General features: G+C 32.5%; 2 protein-coding genes across 2 annotated transcripts in view; both read right to left on the bottom strand.

Annotated features, from left to right (window-relative positions):
- The window catches only part of LOC123708365, a 50,946-nt gene extending 47,718 nt beyond the window's left edge, over positions 1-3,228 (bottom strand). The window contains exon 1 of the mRNA XM_045659041.1: positions 3,156-3,228. Within this exon, the coding sequence (XP_045514997.1) occupies positions 3,156-3,228 (73 nt within the window). The remainder of the gene's footprint in view (positions 1-3,155) is intronic.
- An 8,169-nt stretch (positions 3,229-11,397) lies between these two features.
- On the bottom strand, positions 11,398-18,628 carry LOC123708596 (glucose dehydrogenase [FAD, quinone]-like). Its single transcript, XM_045659386.1, has 6 exons — positions 18,568-18,628; positions 17,312-17,640; positions 15,534-15,764; positions 13,805-13,937; positions 12,953-13,072; positions 11,398-12,682 (listed from the first exon to the last, which is right to left on the bottom strand). Exons 2-6 carry the CDS (start codon positions 17,634-17,636, stop codon positions 11,437-11,439), a joined length of 2,055 nt encoding a protein of 684 aa, XP_045515342.1. The 5' UTR covers positions 17,637-17,640; positions 18,568-18,628; the 3' UTR covers positions 11,398-11,436.
- Between the last annotated feature and the right edge of the window lie 5,023 nt (positions 18,629-23,651).

Genomic DNA, 23,651 nt, shown 5'->3' with positions numbered 1-23,651 from the left:
AAGCTTTATAAATTAATCCATACAACAAGTGGTTAGTTTACTTTCCTTAATCTTAGTATTAGTTGTGTTGATTGTATGATTATTAAAAAAATTAAGTTACAATTATTTTTTAGTGGTCTAGTTTTTGTATAGCCCCTTTAAGGTTAAAAGCCTTCTCCATATTTTTCCATTTCTCTTTGTCTTAAGCAACATTCATCCAGTTTTTCCCCGCTAGTTCTATAATGTGATCTGTCCATCTTTTCTTTTGTCGTCCTACTGAAAAGAGATGTATACATCTCTTTCCAATAGGTCCAGTCCATTTTGTTATTTCTAGTGTCCATCTTTTATATCGCGCTCTAGCAATATGACCCTAGTTTGGGTTATCCATTCTTTATTGTATTTTTCTAGTTTTTGGACAATATTTTTTAAATGATCTGGCATTTACATATAACCTTTAATTTACACCCTTTTACGACCATCCCCTATTTAATAACAGCATTAAAAATGTTGCCAGTTCGCCTACTAAAATATATTACTCCTTAAAACGCTGTAACAATGTTATACTGCTATATATATATATATGTCTGTCTATATTTCTCATTTGCTTACTAGTTACGTTAGGTTATTAGAATTAGCCGATATCTGTTCATTATCTGTTGCCATAAGAAAGATATGAAGCGAATATTGATTTCTTTTATTATCACTGTATTGTCTATAGTCTGGTATAGAACAGGTTTCATAAGTTCAATTATTTGTTAATATTTAAAAGTGTTTTCGCATTTAAATTTAGGCGTTTAGATCGCCATGTTGCAAAAGTGACGCCATATATCAGTTTTTGATCGACTGACACGAGTATACGAAATAAAAAATGGTTATTTTTAAATCTATACATTTCGCATACGAGCGTTTATTATTTTATTCTACCTTTTTGTAGCAAATTTTAGATAGTATAATAAAAAAAACTAGTATCTAAAATTACAGTATGCGTGTTCTACCGTACAATCCAATAATGTTGACTATACGCACGATAGCTTGATGCAAATTACTTTTTAGTTGTTCGCTTACGTCGCTTCCCCCTCCCCCTCATCCACTTCCGGTTTCCTTCGGCTCGTTAATGATTCATTCGGTGAGGCTTCACTAAATCTGCCCTGCAAGCATTAGCCGCGCTGAAATATGTTTCGACCGCGCTATAAATAATATTACATCCATGCACTGTATTATCCTTTATCCTTCGACAAAATTTTATACAAATATTTTTTTATTAAAAAAAATATAAGCTTCGTCCATAAATAAACTATTAACTATCAAAAAGATAATTGTACTAGTAGTTCATACCACAACACTATATGGATCCTTACTCTATCATTCGTTTCTTTCATCATTTTGGTTTATTAAAGAAGCAGGCGATCACCCTTGTGTGTGGCATGTGATATTTTTTTTGGTTTTGAGGCATGTTAGTTTCCTCACAATGTTTGCCTTCAAAGCTATTTATTATTGCGCACATAGAAAAAAGCCCTTGTGCAACACTCTCACAACCTTTAACCACTTTTTTTAAATTCGTTTCGTGGGAAAATGCAACCAGCAATCGCCCCAGGCAGGACACGGTAACATGGCCTTACGCTTGAAAGACTAGGCCAACACTGCTCTTAATAATATTGATATATGACTCTTTCAATATGTAATAATTAACTTATCATTAAACAAATCGAATTATAAGATTCTTCTTAAGTTCCATATTTATTATCTGTAAAATGTCTTACATTACAAATATTCCCGTTTATTACACCCAAGTACAAAAGTCTTTAACTTTTATTACTTTTTGATGCCACAGAACCGCTGTAATTCTTAAATTAAACTTAAGGCAATCCTTTAAAGGAATTTTAATCTACTTTTATGTTTGAGCAAAGTTTTTTAAACTACAGCTCGGACTTTAGCTAAATCCAGAGACGAAACTCGATTCAAGAATTTAAAGTATCTGAGAAACAATCTATTTCTAAATATTTATTAGGATTAGGATTTAACGTCACACTGTAAAGTATTTTGATTGATTTCCGGTCAATTCCGGCCGGTTGCGACGACCTGTGGCTTATCACTTAGGTTGTTAATGTTAATTTATAGAATTTTGTTTACCGTAGTTAAGATTCTCTTAGTTCAAAGATGTATATCGGTAACGGAAGAAGGCAATTGAGCTGAGCTATTCCCTGGTGTCTGCGAGGGTATGGTTGGGTAGTAGGTAACGCGAACCCTGAGGGCCCTTTAGAGAGGCCTATGTTTTTTTATTTACTTCATATTTAAGAATTTAAATAAAATAAAATTTATAATTATTATATATTATTATTATTATAAGAAAATAAATTTTAATAAATGTTATTAATGTGTAAAAGCTTGCAAAAATACCGAGAAATTGTTTACTTGATAAAGATATTATAAAAGCTCTTGTGAAAAAAATTGGTTTTACTATTTAAAAAAACTGTCAGAATGCATTATTTGCAAAATGTTCGTTGATTCCCCCAAAACTCGAACCTAGACCTTTACCGGTCAAACGAAAAAGACAATTAGTTATTCTTATATTAATGCGTTACAAACCGTGATCCATGTTGTATCAAATTGTTTCAGTATAATTAGTATTATTATTATTTTATTATGTAGCCAGGTTCACATTTCAAGGATCGTCATGCTCGCTTAAATGTCATTGCTTGTAGCGGCGTCCATGCGTCAGGTTGTCTCTCTCCCTAAAATATATGTTCCCAATCTGAGACAAATCATTGTTTTTATTTTATTATTACTTATTGCTTAAGATGTCATGTGGAACATAGTGCAATGTTTGCAGCACCTTACAAACGTTGTGAATAATAATAAAAACTTGGCGATTAAAGAGTGGCGGAGAGTTTATTGCCAGTTCTTCTCTTCCGTTCTACGCCCTTGATTTGAGAACTGGGAGTAAATGTAAAATTAGAAGCATTTTGTGTATATTTCTTTTTTTGACGTTCATAAGTGTACATTGTGTTACCTATATGAATGAATGATTTTTGACTTTGACTGTGATATAATCTATTAAGTTGAGAAATCGTCTGTACGATATTTTGTTTGGGTTAAATAAGAAATCACCAATATTCCACCTACCTATATTTGTTTATAATATAAATAAATATAATATAATATCTTAAGTAACTTACCTGCAATCGCCCGGCCCAGCAGCAATGTGCTAAAGACAATAGTCAGCACTTTGCCGTTGCATCTAGCCACCATCTTGCGTAATTACTTCGCGCCAATATCAACTTCTCCAACTCATTATGGGTTTAACACTTCGAATGTCACTAGTCCCAATTAAATGTCAGTGTTCATGTTAAAGACTGAAAAGAGTTTGGAAGTGAACGATACATATATATTTCTGTTTCTGTTCTTTCCAAGGCGATTAAGGGATCACTCAAAACCGATACAATTAATAATTCGCTGAGAAAGAAACACTCCTACCTATACGACATACCTAAAGCTTCGCAAATCTTACCGCCGTGACCTACGGATCATTTATCAGATATTACTTCCCGCCAACTATGTGTTCGATTTTATAAAAAAGCTAAATACTAACACCTTAAATCCTGATTTGTAAATGTAAACAAAACGAAATCATTTGACGTAGAATATTTCCGTTACACCGAACATAATTTACAAACAAACTAAACCGTGTTTCTGAAGTCATAATTCTATTAACACTTTTAACCAGCTTTTATTCCCAAATGAATGAAGCGAGATAAAAATTGTGGACAACTTCTACCTGGAGATCTAATAATTTAAGTTTTTATTTGTAGTTCGTAAACTAATGATTCGCGTTAAACAATATCTCGAATATAACATTAGTTTTTGTTTCATTAAATGTTGGCTTATTATTTTTTAATGGGTGGGAATTTCAGACCGAGGCAGTTAACCCCCTTATCATAAATCGTTCTTTAGACTAAAACTGAGTGAATGAATAAGTAAACCATTTATCGGAATACCGATTGGTCGCCGCCAGTCTAGATATCTGTAATATTATGCGCATAAGAATAAGATCAAGTATGGTACACTCTTGTCTACCTCGCGACGACCCAAGCCGACGTCCGAGTTTTGCAGGAGACGCCCTTGCGCTAGTCGCAGGACAAAATCGTGAGCTATGCTCATCAAAACGGCTAGACCTGAACTGTCAAGGCCCTTCAAGCCAACAGCGAGATACCATTATGGAAAGCGTAGTCTCTTGTTTCATAGGACTCAGGTTAGGTCTTAGTAAGATAAAGCTATTAAACGATTTTGTGCGTAACAGTTATACCTGAAGTAGATTTTACTGTAACAATCAGGTTTACTAGTAATAATAACAAGTTACTATTAACATATATAGTATTTACAGTTTTCTTAACCTACATAAAATGAAAATACATAAAAAATTATAAACAAACCTTAAAAAAAATTTAAAAGTTTGGTCCCTTAGGCAGTGTTACCTTTACGATGTGGTTAGTTTAAGGGTTGTGATGTTTTTAAAACTTTGTGTTGCTTAAATATTTTATTGTTTAACATTATGCTGTCGTGCCTGTATTCATTTTGATATCTGTAAAACTTTTACACACATCCAAATCTTATTACGTCCTAATACATAAATAGATGCAATTGTAATATGCTGTAAATATTTGTATATTACACATTTGTATCTGTTAATAAGGCTTTGTTAATAACTAAATCTAAAACTAAAATAGTGTATCTCTTGAGTGCAGCTTAAGTAAGCATGCGTCAGCAATAACTGTTTAGACCTCAGCACGTGTATAGAACAATAAGGAATTTCTTACACAAAGTTATTTAACAATCCTTCGGATATACCAACAGGAAATCCTTTGTTTCACTAGCAATTGAACTTGAGATTTTGTCAAAACGAACAAATGAATGTAATTATCTAATATTTAATTCACGTATGGTTTAAAAATAATAAACAATAAGATTTACAATAAAACTGTGAAATGATTCGATGGACATTTTGAACAACTCCATGGACACCTTTCGCTGAGTCGTTTTAGAAACCTGTTAATGAATGATTATTATCCTCTTATTGATTATTACATAACGATGTATTTCGTGACTCGTTCCACACATGTATATCATTTCTAGAACATATTTCATAAATATCTGATTGTCTTCCTTGTACCACGTGTGAGGTTTGATAGCAAAAATAATATTACACTACAAATGCTTGTTGAGATAATGACTTTTTAATGCCATGACAAATGCAACCATAGACTTTATTATATAAAAAAAAACTGTAAGTTAAGTAAGCTTCTAATAATGACATTAGATAATACTAGGATTCTAAGTACATATATATATAAATATGAAGAAATAACAATAAACTAAGAAGTGTAATTTATAATATAACTGTTTGTGCACACAGGTCATTGTGACAACATACGAGGCAGTTTCAACGTTGAAACTTGCCAAGTTATTATTTAATTTGAATTCAGTGAATTTGCAGCGGTTTGATTGAGTATTGTTTGAAAATAAAATCTGCAGTTTAATGAATTCACGGACCAAATACTTCATCAATAAAGTTAAAAGTCTGAATCAAAATAATGTAATCGGAAATATGAGTTCATCTCTAAAATGCTACTCTATTGTTATTAGTAGATTATTATTAACAAAATTATGATTATTAACATTTGTGCAAACGCTAGATTACTTTTCCATGATACATATTTCATAATGCTTTATTTGTAGATATGAAAATATAAAATAAAAATCATTTAAATGTAAAAATTATGAGGAAGATATAAAAACAGCGAATGGGGTTTGACTTGATACCTCATTACCTAAGTTAATTAACAATACCACGCCTTTTTCCCGAAGGGGTATTCGGAGACCACGAATCTCCACTTGCTACGCTCTAGACCTCTCGCTTCATCCACTCTCATTACATTCACAATAGTTATTAGTACGTTTAACTAGTCCCAGAGTAGCTCCTGGATTTGGTCCAGGTATGTACGACAAGGCCTACCCAACCGGATTTTACCATCAATGGCTGTCTTGTAAATCCTTCTTGTCCCGCTTCTCATAAATTCGTTCTACACGGGCAATCCTCCTAACTATCTTTCGTATCCTGTCATTGTGTCCTCTTTTTACCTACACAGCTCACGTATCTCACTGTTACGTATCCTATCACGCGATATTACACATTGCTTGAAAACACTTACGAAATTATGGCAAGGCTAATTTTAAGAATTTCAGTAATGCTGATGATTTATATGTTTTTTAGTACTGGTCAATTAGCCAGAAAATTTATTGCCTAGTTTGTTAAAAAACTGTAGAAAATTTGTTATGAACCCATGTGGGGTTGTACACGGTCATTTGTTAAATTAGACGAACACGTTGCGTGACGCGCACCAAGGCGTTGCCGAGCGTGTCACGCACTATGTCATTTCAGTGATGTCTGTGTGTCTATAATTGTGTAAATTAGCCTTCAAAGTTTGCCTTAATTAAAGCTAAAACCTCTGGACCTTGAGGGAATAGAAAAAAACGGAGCGTTCGAATCGAATGTTGGAATGGAATGGAATGAATGTAACATCTAGAAGTGTTGCGTTCCCGAAGTCATTATATATTATTTTAAAAGTTGGTTCACCGGTCCAGCTATCTTACCGCTTAACATCAATAGCGATTTCATTAGTTATCTTCAATTGTGTAACGGCTGATTCACACGCCCAATAAACGCTAATATCTCTATTAATATCTTTATATACAAAGGTAAACACAATTTGACAGATATGAAGCTAGTTGGTTCGGATTTGGTTTTTATGAATAACAGGAAAGATTGTTTACTAAGCAAGCAAACTATTATAACAGCGGGTATATTTGAATCCAAAAACGTCCCTCGACCTTAAAGTATTGCATTCAACTCATGAAATTACAGTTACTGTTACAGGATTTGTATCGTAATCAAGCGCCCGATGTAATAGTAACTAGTATCTCTGCAGTTAATTTAATATTTTCATTATCATTTTAAATTAATAAAAAACAAAAGAATGTGTTTTTACATTTTCAGAAACTTCTTTTTGACTTTTTTGACAGCCACACAACGTTCGTGATCGATCTTTTTGATGATTAAAACATTCACTAACAATATCTACATTCCAAATTTAAATCACTTAATCCTTAGAGATCAAAGTTTAAGATTAAGCTATTTTAGTCCCTGTTTACAAAGAACCAGCATTTTTATGAATAGATTTAGTACTAAGTGATTGCTGATTATAAAATGATTTAGCTTATTTTTTCTATGTTTCGTAAGAACCCTTTTAAAGTACTCTTTTGTCCCTTTTCAATAAGTACAAGAAAGAGGTTATATATTTTATACAATAAAATACTATTTATGTATTTTTTACTTTACGCCATATTTTCTGTGTTATAGTGTTATTTTTGTGTATTTATATATGATACTTCGATACTTTCTGTACAATAAGAATACAATCTTGTGTTTGACTGTATATTTTTATGTTATTACTAGGCTCTAATAATCGTAACATTATCGACGTATTATTTGCGACAATAACAATATCGTAGCAGAATATTGTGAACATTTATCCCAATTTTCTACGGACAAAGCCACGGAACAATAAAGTCACATTAGAGTTACTTTTTATTATTTACGCGGGGAGAGTTTGTAACCACATTCTTCGCAATGTCTGCCCCGCCTTTTGGCATCCTGATTGCATGATACGTATTGACTGAACTTAATAATATTGGTATATTTAACATTTATCTTGTTAATTATATTTTACCTGTGTTAATTTATTTTGTCGCAATTTTACAAGACCACTCGTCTTTGTGCAATCGTTGAGTAAAATTATTAATTGTCTAAACATCTCTTTATAGTTCTCGATAGTCTAAAAATGACAGCTATTTCTGTTTGTCTACAAATACATTACTCTTAAAGGCGTTAAAAGCTTCAAAGTACTCGTCATTGTAAAAATATCTCAAACGGTATAGTTCTCTAAAGTGAATTATTTTTAGAACGCTTCGTACATTTTTCATTGTTATTTATGACAATCGTACTAAATGACGGGACGTAACTACGTTCGCAATTTTTATGGCACGATCGGGTTCACGAGGATTTCGCTTTTGCTTAATTGATAGTCACGAGAAATAAGATCCCACGAAACTTGAAATTAACAATGCAACACGAATCTTCAATTTGGTCTTTAATATTTTAAAATCAATTTTTTTCATATTTGTTAAAATTGTCTATGTGTAGGTGTTAGATATATTTTAAGCCTAAGATATTGAAAATTTTAATGGTGATAGTTTTAATTAAAAAGTCAATAGTAAGAACATATAACATCGTAAGATAGATCAAAGTTCTAACAAGATTAAAATATAATCTGAGCGGAAATGTGTGGCTCAAATTCGATTTGTAAAAGATCGAAAAAAGAGTTATAAAAAGACAGTTAGAAAAGCATAAAAAGGGAGATATAAAAGTGCCGTTTCTGAACATTGTGTCATTAGAACGGTGGATAATAAAACGAAGCTAAAACACAATCACGGCGCGATGATAAACGTAGTACTTTCAATGTATCGTGACTACCATGGAGCAGTAACATGGACGAAGGAATGGCCGGGTATAACTCGCCCATTTATGTCGTATTTCACGTTCAAAACGTAATGGTTTCACGTACTTCTGGCCTTGACAGGTAAAAGGCAAAGATAAAAATCCTCAGCAGAAATAAAATTACACCAATACATATTTTATATAAGAAAATATCTGCTACGCCGCCGTTTACGGTTGACATAATTTGAGTTTTCTTCTAATCGACTTTCCTAAACTTATGATATAGTAGTCCATTATGTTGCTCCTTTATTCTAGACGCTTACGTGGAAGGCAGTGTTTGTACATACCGGAATATATTTGTCTTAATGCTTGAATAAGCTATATATGCAACTGATTACAGTAGAGATTAGTTTCTCTATTTAGCGGTTGATATTAAGTTTATTACAATAATTGCACAATATCTGCTATGACAGGGATTCTTATAATGGATTTTTTAAATTATTTGTTACATACACCCACGAAGTGATGAGCTAGATTTTGATTATTTTAAATATCCAAGACTGTTAAAATATATAACGAGAGATAACAAAAAAATCGTTGTAAACGTTCATGCATTTTTAACAGTACTGCCGGAAGGAGTTTTCATTTTATCTAGTCTCTAGAAAATTCTGAAATACGATAAAATATAAAATTTGTATTGGCTTTTACCATCTAAAATATTCTTTGTCATTATACTTTATTTCTCGTACGATTTCTTTGTAGTTTATTAATTATTGATGATTGGATATGCTTAGATACATGTTGTTAGAAGTTTCAGTGAACCCTATCTGTGACTAATAACACACTGTATTTAAATTTAATATTAATTTAATAATTACTCTAACGCATAAAAAGCGAATTGTTTTACTCCATTTTATGTACGAAACTTATAAACATACATCACAATTAAAATTTTTAAAACCGTAGCGTATAATTTTTTGATAATATGCAGTTACTTATATTAAATTTGTGACTGCTGAAACTGATACAAAGAAACAAACTAGGCTTAAATTTACAGGTATTTTACATCGCTTTCATTTTATTTTATCTGATTACGCTTAGCACTTAGACCGGAAGTACTACGGCGTAGATATACGGTTAAACTAGTATTTTTTAACATTTATCTAGAACGGATAAAACATTTAGAATTTTTTAGAAAAAAAAAAATTATTCCAGTTGCGAATGAATTTTTTTTAAGGAAATATTAATTTTGTTTGTCAAACATTTAAAATTATCGTTGAATCTCACTATCACATATTCGTAAGCCGTAGCGGTGCGGCTTTCCGTTATTTTGTGGACGCGACACAACACGACGTCTCTTCGGCGCGCGCCCAACTGCGCTTCCCTTCATTCATTGAGGCCGTGTTTACCTTTGCACTTACAATCGATCTCACAGCTTACTCGAATTTAAAAAAAAAACTCTTTCTATCTTTTCTTGTAGAGTAGTGGTCAAGAACCTTAATAGAGTTCAAACATACTTTAGAAGTGGATACCTTATTTTATTAAAAACTTATACAATCACTTTTAAATGTTCTGTTGCGTCTATCATTATTATTTAACTGAAAGATAAAGTTTTTAATGCAGTCTTTAAAACAGAACGTATATATGTTTATGTCGTTGATACTAATGCGAAATGAAAATACTAAAAAAACATACATACATTTATATTGTATTTGGATAGCAAAAAGTAAATAAAATAGAAGAAATAAGTCATGTAAATGTCTTGTAAGTGTGATTGTCTCTTAAAAATTATTTAATAAAGGTATCTCGATCAATATTTTCGTAGTAGAAGCAACGGTATGTGTGTCCAATGTGACACTCATATTTCGTGGCTCCGGGGGTGACTGGTCCTCGCTACACTTTGTTACTCCTTTCCGGTCAATTCATTTCCATATTTCTTGACTTTTGACATAATTTTGCTGATTTAAAAACTTAATTAATCCTAATATAATTTTAAAATATACTTTTCATTATTTTGAACCTTAATACTCTTTACAGACAACTGTCAAATTAAAAATAATAGTTCTTAATTTAAATTTAATTAAATTGGCTACAGCGGTCATAGAGATTATTAAAAATAAATGACGTGTGTGACCTCCACTTATTCGTAAAGATATTCAAAATTCAAAATCTAATTATAAATCTATTCTTATTTTACAGTTACTGCCAGTTCTCAAATCAAGGACGTAGAACGGAAGAGACGAACTGGCAATAAACTCTCCGCCACTCTTTTTAATCGCCAAGTTTTTGTTTTTTACAACTTTTGGAAGGAGCTGCAATCATTACACTGTGTTCAACATGACCTGATGATTCTGGGTACGATTTCCGACAAATAGATAATTGTTTCGCGTTGGACGAAAGGGCAATCTACATAACTAAAATATTATCAATACAGAAATGATTCCATATTAAAATCCTTCATATGTCATAAAATTAATATTGAAATCATATTCTCGATACACCCTCTGTAAACAAGTGATGAATTAATTGGATCAATCTTCTCTGCTCATTACGTAACGTCGTGAAAAATCTCTGTATAATTATGAATAATGGAGCTAATTAAATGAACCGCTAATACATGCCGCTGAGCCCCGGCATCTTCACAGAGATGTGCCAAATTTCAATGTTAATGGAGCTTCACATTGATGAATCGATTTTTTTTTCGGGGTCAACATGACGAGGCCGAAAATGCCTAAAAGCGACTTCTATTGACGTTATCTCTCGACCGAGCTGCAATTAATCACTTCACTCTCAATTATCACCTTTATTACGACCGACGTTAAATCAAACGCCATTCTTCTCATAAATTAAAGAGTATTTTCTTTGGATAAATTTATTGACCCTAAATAAAAATTAACCTACAATCTTTAAGCTATTAAATTCGACCAGGATTTTCTTATCATATCAGCTGCCTTCTCGCCAATCATTATTTCCGGAGCAATTGTATGACCACTGATTGTTTTTGGTAGGATACTTATATCAGCTACTCTGAGACCCTGCACGCCACGTACTCTTAATTCGGGGTCAACCACAGCTTCACTATCGTTCTCTGGACCCATTTTACAAGTCGATGTTTGCCTTCTCATAGATACTACCATTGTTCTGATCGCACAATCCCAGTATGGATCAGATCCAGGGGCGTAACTAGAACAGGTGGGATACGGGGCTAGATGTAGACTTGGACCATATTTTCTAAATGGTTCAGACTCTCCAAGCCCAATCAATACTTTAATAGCTTCTTTTAATGTTGCAATGTCACGCGCATCTGACAAGAAATTACCAAATATCTTTGGATATGAGAAGGGACTGATGTCACGTAGTTCTAAACGACCTTTTGATTTTGGATGTAATAGAACTGGTATTGCTTGCCAGGTATCGCAATCAGTCAGTGAACCGAATGAATTGTGGTACGTCCTGTCTGATATTTTCCAACTTTTTCTTATCGCAGCGCCTCCATCCGATGTGATAGATCCGCCCATATTAATAAGCTCAATATCAGGTACAAGCTCAGGGTTGTCGGAAACACTGGTTTTTATGTAACCAACACCTTCTACTCCTCCAGGCGTTGTTAAGAGCCCATCTCCAAATTGAAGCCATTGCATCAAATTAGGTATTGTTGCTACTTTTGGTTCCATAAGGCTAGCATTACTACTGTTTAATTTGAATACAACTCCTGGAAAACCGATGTGATCGTATAGAGTTCTTCCAACAGGAACATTTGATAGTACTGGGATGCCCAACGTTTGTAAATGTTCCTCAGGTCCGACTCCGGACAGCATGAGTAATTGAGGAGATGCTATAGGACCCGCAGACAGTATTATTTCTCTGCGACACCGTACAGTAGTTTTGACGTTATTCTTTATGTAGTCTACCCCGTACGCCCTCTTGCTCTGTGGTTCGATAATTATTTTTGTCACCCTTGCATCAGTTAAAATATGCATATTCTTGCGCCGTTTATGTTGATGTAAAAAGGCTTTAGCGGCACTAAGGCGGTGCCCCTTGTTTGTAATTGTCTGAATGTAGCCAAAACCTAGTTGGTCTGGAGACACATAGTCTACGGTTTGGTATCCGTTGATTCTACCCGCCCCTAAAAATGCTTCCACTAGTCCCGTCCTTAAATGTAAAAATAATCATTAATATTCTAGTATTTATTGATTCTTATTTTAATAGCACTGTGTTTAAATAAGCATAAATTATAGAGCATCAAATGTCAGTTTCTGCGTTTAAAGCTATTAAAAAAACAAATCTAATCATTATTTGTTTATGTAAGCAGCAGAATTGATCATGGATTAAATTTCAATATTCACTTGTTTCCTTTTGATTATCATCTAAAATATTATATGAAGTGTGCGAGAAACATGAAATATTTCCAAGAGTACTCACTTGAAGGGCACATTTTCAACAGTGAGCTCTCCATCGCGACCTCTGTACGGCATGTTTTTATACTTTTTAAGCTCGGATCGCTCCGACTTTTTAAAATACTCGAGTACCTCATTGTATGACCTGAAAAGACGAGATTATGTAACGTAGGTATGACAGATTAGCTAAGCCCTAGAATACTAAGCGGGACGTGTTATCGTGAGCGCCAGCTCGTAAAACTGCTGGCGGACAGACGTGCCTGCACCAGCGGAGAATAGACTTGTTAAGTATAAAACAGCCGGCACAGATAGAAAAGTAGAATATAAATTTGTTTTGACAATGTTTGAAAATGACATTTTGTATTGTATATATCTTGCTCCTGGATGGGTAAATTTGTGTTGAAATTGATTTAAAATTGAAAAAGAGTTATCGTTCTCAGATTGATCCGTGTATAATTTGTGACTTGATCGCATTACGTATTTCAAGAATCCTAATTAGGTAACTCTTACTTCGTTAGTCTCGAGACCTATTATCAAGTTATCATTGAGGGCGGTACAACTTTCAAGTGAAACAGTTTCATGAAGAGGCCGTTGAGGTCGACGTAACGGTCATCTGACCTTGATTTCATATAGAATAATTCAATTTTTTATATTTTACAAAATACGGAAGGGAAAGGTTTATTAATTCGTAAGTGAAGTAGAAAATAAAATTTGTTTATTATTCTCTAAATTGGCCTTGTTTTATTATTAATACAACAAAAAATTTTGTATTATATAGCCAGATGTAAATATGTATAAGAAATTATTTTTATTAAAAAATAAGTGTTTAGTGGGTATACCTTAGTCTCATATGATATGATAAAAAATAAATACTGACCATCCATAGTTACCATCAGCTGCTATGCCGTTCCAGTCCTCGGGACGGCCTCGGGAATAGAACATATAGTCTGTGACACTACTTCCGCCCAGGGCTTTACCTCGGGGGGAATAGCAGCGCTGTTCCTCACTCCCTGCAATCATTTGAAGCCCGATTTAATATAAAAAAGAAGAAATGAGCTTTTCGTGTGCAATCATATATATCGTTCCGTATTATAACTTTTTAATTTTTGTTTTCAAAGATTTCATTAACTAATAGGTTAACTTCCGAAGGCGGTTGAATTTCTGGGTTCATGAGCCAAATATCTAACAATAATACAACTTACACTTGATAAACATTACTCCCACAGAGTCACCTACACAATTATCTCTATATATAAAGCTGTTGAACAATGAGAATGACCATTTTCTTACTCTTATAAAGCTCACATAGATATATATAATACATTTATATTTTTTATTTACACAAACTTGTTTAATTATTCATAATAACAACATTAACACTTCAATTATGTTCTGTTATAGCAAATGACATCTATTCTTACATTCCTAGGAGAATAAGGCTATTAAACTTTAAGAACTTATTAAATCAAAGTGTAAAGCACTATGATTTCGCTTCGAACTAGTAAAAAATATTTTTAATTTTCGTTTTTATATCTAATAATCTAATTTTTGCACTAATAAAATATAAAAATAATTTTAAAGGGTTCAGAAGCCTTTGAACTGAAGCCGTGTCCTAATTGTTAACTGCGTTGTTACCAACAATTCGCTAACTGACAAACAAACAAGTACACCTCTGTTTGCACCTAACTGTTCAAGCCTGTGTCACTTTTCATAACAAGTTTTAGTTGTTATTCCACAAAATGCAGCTTTATTATTGAATGCAACGTTGTTTCGTTGATTTTGTGTTACTTTCCAAACTGTAGACACGAATTCTCATCTCCTCTTTATGGACCATATTTACCGGTTCATCTCATTGCAAAAAATGTGTGCGTGTAATAGTGTACACACGTAAGAAGTGAAACTTCTTTATGACCTTATTTTTCGAAAAATAGCCTACTATATTCAACTTAACAGAAATTAGTTCTATAAAGTTAAGTTAGATAAAGTTTAACAAAAGGCTTTTATTATCATAGACATGAATTCCAATAATACAATTATTTTATTTAACCTTATTACTACTAAGATTATTACAGAATTTCATTAATTGTAATAGAATTATTACTATCACTGTTATCGTTATTATATATTTTTGTTATTAATGGCTTCGAATTTCTTCAAATCAATCGTGGTAGGGACAAGAAAAAGATGGCGCGTAACCGAAAAATGTGACGGTTTTTTTCCAACGCCGTTTCACTTGAAAAATTATTACATTCTATCGATCATGCAAATATATTGCGTTTCGGTGGGCTGACTAGTATTAATATAAGCCTGAGATACATAACCCCGCAGCTCATGGTTTGAGCATGGATTTTTCTTTGCGCAATTAAAACTCGTACGATGAAGAGACTAAATCGTAGAACCTATGTCTTTGACCTAACTATCTTGTACTGGGTACAGTAGAATGATTAACAATTAACACTTAACTCCAAAAAAACTTACCTTTCGTAATTTCCTGGTAAAGCAACAAACATAGGAGTTGGATAATTGTTCATACATAATATACTTGTTTACATATGGATTTAAAATCCTTAAAATATTGAAGCGTCAATGTACATATTCATATATACCTAGACACACGCCGGCCTGGTGTTCCATAGAATACCGCCACACATAATCCGTGTCTTGCATGTGGTGTGTCAGCGCCGGGATGTCTGACAGTATCATTTCCGGTTTGCCAGCCTCTAGTAGCAGCACCGTGGCCTTCGGCTTGTCTTCTGACAGTCGAGCTGCCAGGACAGAACCCGCAGAACTCGCTCCAACAATAATATAGTCATATTCGTCTAAGGGCTTGCTGTAACCTGTCAATTATTATGAATTTTATAAACATATTTTCCTTTACATATTGTGAGTAAATATTATCGTATTTATTTATAAACGTATCGTATCTTGACATAGTTAAAGAATGTTCTTTATTTAATGTGGTTTAAGAGCGTTGACGTTATTAATAAGAATGTATACTTATTTGTATTTTTATTGAAACGAATAAACGCAAACTCGTTACTTATTATTAATAATAACGATCGTTCAAATAAATTTTGTTGAGGCAGCCTCTTTTAGACTACTCTGTGTGAGAAATGTTAAATGTAGATTTATGTTATAGAAAAAGCCGGAAAATACAATATTTCGTAACAGCTTCACAGGTTAGAATCTTTTTACCATTTTTCACACTAAATAAACAAAAATAAACTCGCAAATTCATATTTACATATTTCACTTGGAATAATTAGAGACTGACAACTTTACCACAACTGGAACATGAGTTATGAGTTCTAGATTTTATTCGCTCGTAGAAATGACAATGCTTTTTTCAACATCCTAAATATTTATGATACTAAAATTCCGTTGGACTAATGCTCAACGTGTTCATTTCCCGTCTCTGCATCATTTTATCTATTTCTATATGCGGTGATTTAACCTAAATCGCCAATGTGTACAATAGAAGACTAACTATAAAAGAAATAAGTATTATGATTACACCTAAAACTAATAATCTTAAAGGATAAAGTGCCATTGGATGATTATTATTAACAAAAAAATTAATATAAACTATAAAATAAATTACTTTTCAACAGAAACTTATTATATTTATATGCAAAGGACATCAGCTAAGTAGACCCCTATCTTTGTACTTGATCAGTTTACAATAGATGTGAAATTTTAAAATAACAATGCATCCCACAAGTTCGAGCCACAGATAGCATCTTTATTGGCTTTAAATTTTAACGATGTATCTGTGAATATTTTCTAAAACAAAACAACTAAGCCTCCGTTAAAACAAAACACTATTATTAAGACATGTCGATTTTGATAGAACACATTTATACTATGTGATCCACCAACATACTAACACGTACTGCGTTGAAACTGTGTTTAAAAAAATATACATAGTGACTACGTTGTTTGGAAATTATTGAAATATTTTCTAAATGTAACATACTTATTATGCTTATTCTTAACTTTTACTGACATTATAAGCTGAACCCTTCTTATTTTAGTTAAATTGAATTAACATGTAATGTAATATTCACATCATATTCTCACATACGTACATACACGTACATATATCAGCCCTGTTATAGGAAAATATCAATTTTCAGCTTATATGAAAATGTGAGTGCCCGTATAATTTGAAATTATTACAAAGTTTTTTACATCATTATTTGTAGCTAATTATTCAAAATCTTTATGATTAACTTATTTATTCAATGTAAACAGTACTAGTCGACTTTTGAATATAAGTAATTGATTTAGATTCATAAAATATAGTATTCGTTTTAATCGTAACATACATTTGTATTATTAAACTATTAAAAATAAAATAATAAACTAAACGATTGCTCCTTACCTTTTGGTAGCGGATAAGAATCTCGTAAGAAGTCGAATGGATCATTTGAATTCGCTGGTGAGTAGTTAACAGCAACTGTTTGCAGCATCATATCGACAATTGGGCTTTGTGGATACGAATAGTGGGCGAACCTAGCCACCCTATTCAAGGTCTCCTCGTTTTCCCTCTGCAAAGGGTAAGGCAACATATGCCCGTCCCTTGAGCTCTCAGTGTCGATCAGGTTATTTGTATCATAGGGCTCATCTTCTATGTGAAAATCGTCATCTGTGTAAATCTCTATAGCCTGTACGATGGCTATTAGGCAAAGCGCTATGAGCAGCCGCATTTTTCTGAAAATAACGCTCTATGACATTTTTCTTATCGAAAGGTTTTTACAGCTATTTAAAAGGAATCTGGCAGTTGGTGAAATATATGTAACTTTTATACATTTGTAATGTATGGGTATAGGTATGTTCTTAATTCAAATCTCTATATAAAAATGAATCCCTATTTCCCTCGGTCACGGCATTACGCGTAAACGGCTGGACCGATTTCGCTTATTCTTTTTGTTGTGTTTGTTATTATGAAAATAAAAAATTAAGAAAATAGCGAGGAAAACAAGAAAATTTAAGAATACTTAACCACCATGATAACTTAATAGTTATCATTAATTTTGTTACAATAGCAAATTTTTTTTCAGTCCATAGATAGCGCTTTTACAATTCAAACTTTTTCATGTAACCTTATGGCATTTGACAGAATGCGTGCTGCAAATATCGTCAAAGAGGATGTAAGAAAAATGAATATCGTTTAAAACAAATACTTCGATCGGAGTTATTATATTGATAAAATCGCTAATTGTCTGTGGCATTAATCTTGGAAATCCATATTTTTCGCATGGCCAGTTATATGTCGCCTATTCCCATGTTGGAATACAAACAAAACTATTTAAACAAACGAATAATGTTGTATATCATAATTATACTATAAACATTTTTAGTTAATTATACCAATTCGAAATCAATATTCATAGTTAAGACAGGACAACAAGGTGTATAATATTTTTTTTTAAGTTGGGGTCCATATGTTATTTTAATTACTTAAGAGTTTTCATATCTTTTGAACTCCCGCTATACTAAAACCGTTGCGCATTAATTTTACACGTCATTATTAAGTTATTTTATCTAAAAAGGAAATAGCGAGGTGAGCATAGTATGAAGAATAATAAGATATATGATAATGATAAGCGATAATTGGTAAACAATAAAAAAACTCACTGAAAAGTTGTTTAAAAATGCAGTATTCCAGGTTCCGTTGTGTTGATGGCAGCGGTCAGTGTGCGAATGGCATGCGGATTGTGGAGATGGAGATCTCCTGCCACCTGCCAGGTGCCTTGACCGTGCACTCTCGTAGGTCGTAGGCCCCGATACCGACAATTATTTACTTTACGCCTATCACTGCACTGGTCATACGTTCTACTTTTCAACTGTTTAATATTTAGTACTAGTTACCTCCGGCAAGACCGATAATGACCGGTTGCACCTGCATTATGTAGGTAGTTGAGATGGACTACTTAACATCAGAAAATTTTTTTTTTTTCAATTTGAACCAGAAATTCCTTAGTGTTGCTGTTACCGGCGGTTGGCAGTACTCTTGGTGGCGCGTTCTTGGTCATTATTTTATATTAGAGTTAGTATAATAAGCTGATATCTAGTAGGATATTGCTTGAAATTAAATTATCAAAATTCAACAAAATATTTTGTAACAAATATGATTACAGTGGGTGATTCTTTCTTCTTTCTCTAATGATTTAATATTTGCAAGACTGGACCTATTTCAAAAATTTTCCATTGGTATGCTAATTAATAGGATACATTCAAGCGAATTGGCCAGTAGTGTATGAAAAGTATTATTATGTTTATTTATTTAGTTTATAAATATAACAGAATAAATAAATAAATATAACAGATACAAACACTTACGGAGACTCGGCGACATACAAAATCACAATACATGCATGCATGCAATGACAAGTATGCACATCATTTAAAGGGAAACATTTCAATGATATAAGAGAAAAGATATTATGTTATAAAAATTAAAGACAATAAACTGGATAAATAAGTACAAATATGATATATGTAGTAATATAACTCATATATAGTTAGATGAACCTTCGTATACGGATAAGAAGTCAGAATGCAGCATTTCTGTAGATCTATAGATTTATCTTTCTATGTGCGCGATTAATAGGTATCTCGTTTGACGAATAGTTTTTCTTTGTTATAGACTCAAAAATATACTTATTATACTTATAAAAAACGCTCAATTACACAAATGCAAAAAGATTTACCTCTTGAGCGATACAACACAATATATTTAAAACCTTCAAATTTGTACGGACATAATGCAGACTTATATTATAAAGTAAAATAACAATTATAGTTTTATCCTAATTATATATAAACAAAATGGCGAGTAGGTATTACATATAATTAATTATTCCACATTTCTTATTGTATATTTATTTAATTAATGAAAGGAATGCGATGTATAATTATTATGGAATATTTACATTATTATTATCATTTGTAATTATTTCGTGATCAATATTAGATAAACAACTATAACACACGTTTCAAACGTTTATAAGTCCAAGCGATCATGTCAACAGTGTCTTTGAACCCTGGCTTCTCTATAAGGGCAATTAAAACTCACAATGGAATAAAACATTCTAAAGTTAAGATTAGTAGACATTTTAGACAAAAGAATTAAAACGAAGAGTATTCAATGAAAACAAAAATACTATATTTCAGTGAAGATCACAGACCAGATACACAAATCTGTACCACAGAGTAACAAAACTCTCGTATTGCAAACCTTAACCTTTTTGTCCATGAAAGTTATCTGTGGTTTGGCAGTCTATAGTAGATGAATTCAAGGGCTATTATTTCGATCTCACTCATAAAACTCACATCTAGCCCATTCCAACTCAAAACGAATATTACCATCGTTCCTACCCTGAAATCTTTTTACGTAACTAAATTGCATCGCTAATTCATATCACAATATCGAGTATCGGATGTTACTTTGTAATATACTAATAATAATAATATAATAACAGGAACGATTCAAACAATCCCATGGTTGCGATGTCAGCGCTACAGGTATTGACAGAACAACATCGAACTTAATGCATCGGCATCGCTGTCGCTATTGGAAGTTACAAATTAAATCTGTTAACTATTCAACATTAGATATCTATTTAATTCAAAGTTCTTACCATAATAACTTAATCCACCTTAAGACCGCACCAATTCTTAAAAGGCGAGCCCTCTGGCATTTAATGTCTATGGGCGGTATCACTTAACATCAGATGATTTAAAAAAAATGACAAAATAAGAAATCTACTTTGAATAAGTTACTTTTATGTACCACAATGCCGCTTAAAAAATAAAATACATGGCACACAAATTATTTCCATACCTCAAACATACTTTAAACCTATGCAATAAATTCTTGAGGCATTTAATAACGGTGACAATAACTTTATAGTTTCCTTTATCAGCGTAGCCCAGAAAACAAAGCGGCGTAAATATATTTTGGCATATTTCTACCGAAGGATAAGTATTAAAGAAGTTTATTATGGCCATAAATAGCCGCAACTGAACAATAATTAAGGTTTTAAATGCAAATTTGTAGCGTGCGAGGTTTAAGATAGCTAGAATACTTTTAGCGTGTAGCGTTTTTAAGTTCCTGAAGTTTAATTTCCTACTTATAGTACTCAAAATTGTATAATAAATTATATCAAATATTTTCTTCATACAGCTTATAAATAAATAAAATAAATCAATGTCACTACAAATCTGTTTCATAATCATTTGTTAATCGAGTAGGTGATCAGCCTTCTGTGCCTGGCGCACGCTGTCGATTTTTTAGGTCTAAGGCAAGCCGGTTTCCTCACGATGTTTTCTTTCAGCGTTCGAGCTAATGTTAAATGCGCACATAGAAAAAAATCCATTGGTGCACAGCCGGGGATCGTATCTACGACGTCAGGGATGAGAGTCGAACGCTGCAGCTACTAGCACCATAACTGCTTATACAGTGTATTATTAATGAATGTACCATTTTAAATCGAATGTATTATAAGAGATTTTGAGTGAGATATATGATATTGTGTTGTTTGGTAATAAAAATAAAAATTATCAGATAAATTAGGCACAAGTTATCTTCTGTTTCTATTAGAAAATTTAATTAATTATCCGTATAAAAAAGTTTGTATCCACGTACTGAGGGTTGCCAGCGCGCTTAATCTCCACATGACACAAGATAAACTATAATAACCCTCACAACAATAACTTAAACTACTTGACATTAAAACAAGATAATTTAATTCAATTACGACAACGCTCCTTCACATTCTTTAAAAAATGATTCTTTAAGCCTATAATTTCACTCTATAAATAAGTTGTATGGCGTCTGTAATAAAAATTACATTATCGTGTTTCGTAAAAACATCGTAATTTGATTATAATCAAGAAACAAAACTCGATATATTACTCGTAATGCCTCTCTACTATAATTTAGCGCTAAAATTTCGAAGCGATGGGCTAAGGAAATCTTAGCTCAAAAAGTGTAATCGAATTCACTAATATTTTATATAATTGATTTATTGTTCCTAATATAGATACTTTAACTAATTATTCAAGGCACCGGCAGATAGAAGAAAACCGACAACAGATGTCTTGGTCAACGAAACTTTAACAATTGTCAAATCGAAGTCATTGTTCAGAATAGCAGCATCCAAAATTATTGGTCACCAACTTTCGAAAGGATTTGGCACTATATATTAAAATAAAGATACAGCGCACATAATATTATTGACAAAGAATGACTCATGTGCAAGGAAAAGGCAGTCTTGAGTAAAAAAAGAATTAGATCAGAAACAGCTCACTCGGTTACATATTTTATTGAAGACAGTTTGACCCATCATGGACACCTGCAATTCCGGGAGTGCACGTAGTGGCCTTTAATAATGCTGTACGCTGATTTCTTGGCCTTTTATATACATCGACTGGCAGCTAAAATGACGACGCGGCGAAAAGTGTCTATCAATGTCCTTAATTTTAATATTTAGGTGATAATTTCTAGTTATCTGTAGAAAGTAAATTATATGGTCCTCTGTTAATCTATGCGTTAAACCAGTTCGATTAACGTGAAAGTGATTATTTCTTCTGTCGGTCAGCAGGTCACATTAACGGTACCAAGTTTGCAAACCAGTTCATCTGTATACATAATGTTTTAGCGGTGCTTGTTAGTGTTCCGCTTTAGCAGAAATAACTGACCTTCAACTTTAATCACTTTCCGAGCTCATTAGCACCCAACTACAGCAAAAGCAAATACGTTTTACGAATTTGTTAGTGAAATCTTTATTGAAATTAAACATACAAAATAATCTAGTAAAATAACACAATAACAATACATCTTCATTCATTAAAAATACATGTGTCCAACATGCGACCTAAAGTACGCTGTCTCTTTTCATCACAGCGTAAACAGCATTTGAGAGAAAGGGACAAAACGGTGTTCACTAATATGAGTGCAATTAGACAGACACAATTATGAAAGGGGGGTAAAGGGGTTTATACATAAATTAATATCATCAAAGCAATCGTTAAAAATAGATATTTCAATCAGTAAAGTTTCATGTTTCATTATCAAGTAATAGTTCTGTTTCTTTTTTTTATGAGTAATTATTTATAATTAATGTCTCCAAATACTTGTTTTAAAGTAGTTTGACCTCACGTAGCCCTAGTTTAAAAACACATTTCTTTCACTGCCATCTTTTACAAAGCTTCGGAACTTCTACGAAAGAATAAATGCTATTTATTCTTTTATTCCAGAAACTATGTTAAAATATCACTAGATGTCGCTGTTTCCATGAAGAAAACCTGTATCTATAGTAATTTATTTTCTTTAATATTTTATTAAACTGCCCTTTGTATTATTATGTTTTTTATAGCTGAGGGCTGAGGGATGCTCTCTGGAAGTGTTAACACATTGCCTTGTAGGTATTAATTAGCCTTTTCACTAATTTTCTATTAATTTCGTTCGTACGCCCTAGTGATTATAAGCGTTCATAGATTTTCAAGTAAATATAGCTCAGTAACGTGGTATTGGGTTCGATTCCTTTTAAAACCATATTTTTGTCGGGTTACTAGGCTATCAACTCCCTAATAATGATCAATGAAACCGACTCAAAAATGTATCAAAAGGTCACTGACGTTAAACAAACTCATACAAACTTTGTAAAGTAGTATATTGTTTTAGGCTGTAAAAACACAGTCCCGAAATGAGATAC

The sequence above is a fragment of the Pieris brassicae genome, chromosome 4, assembly GCF_905147105.1.
Source record: "Pieris brassicae chromosome 4, ilPieBrab1.1, whole genome shotgun sequence".
Taxonomy (NCBI): Eukaryota; Metazoa; Arthropoda; class Insecta; order Lepidoptera; family Pieridae; genus Pieris; species Pieris brassicae.
Note: the sequence above shows the minus strand (reverse complement) of the source record. Positions and strands in the feature narration are given on the sequence as shown.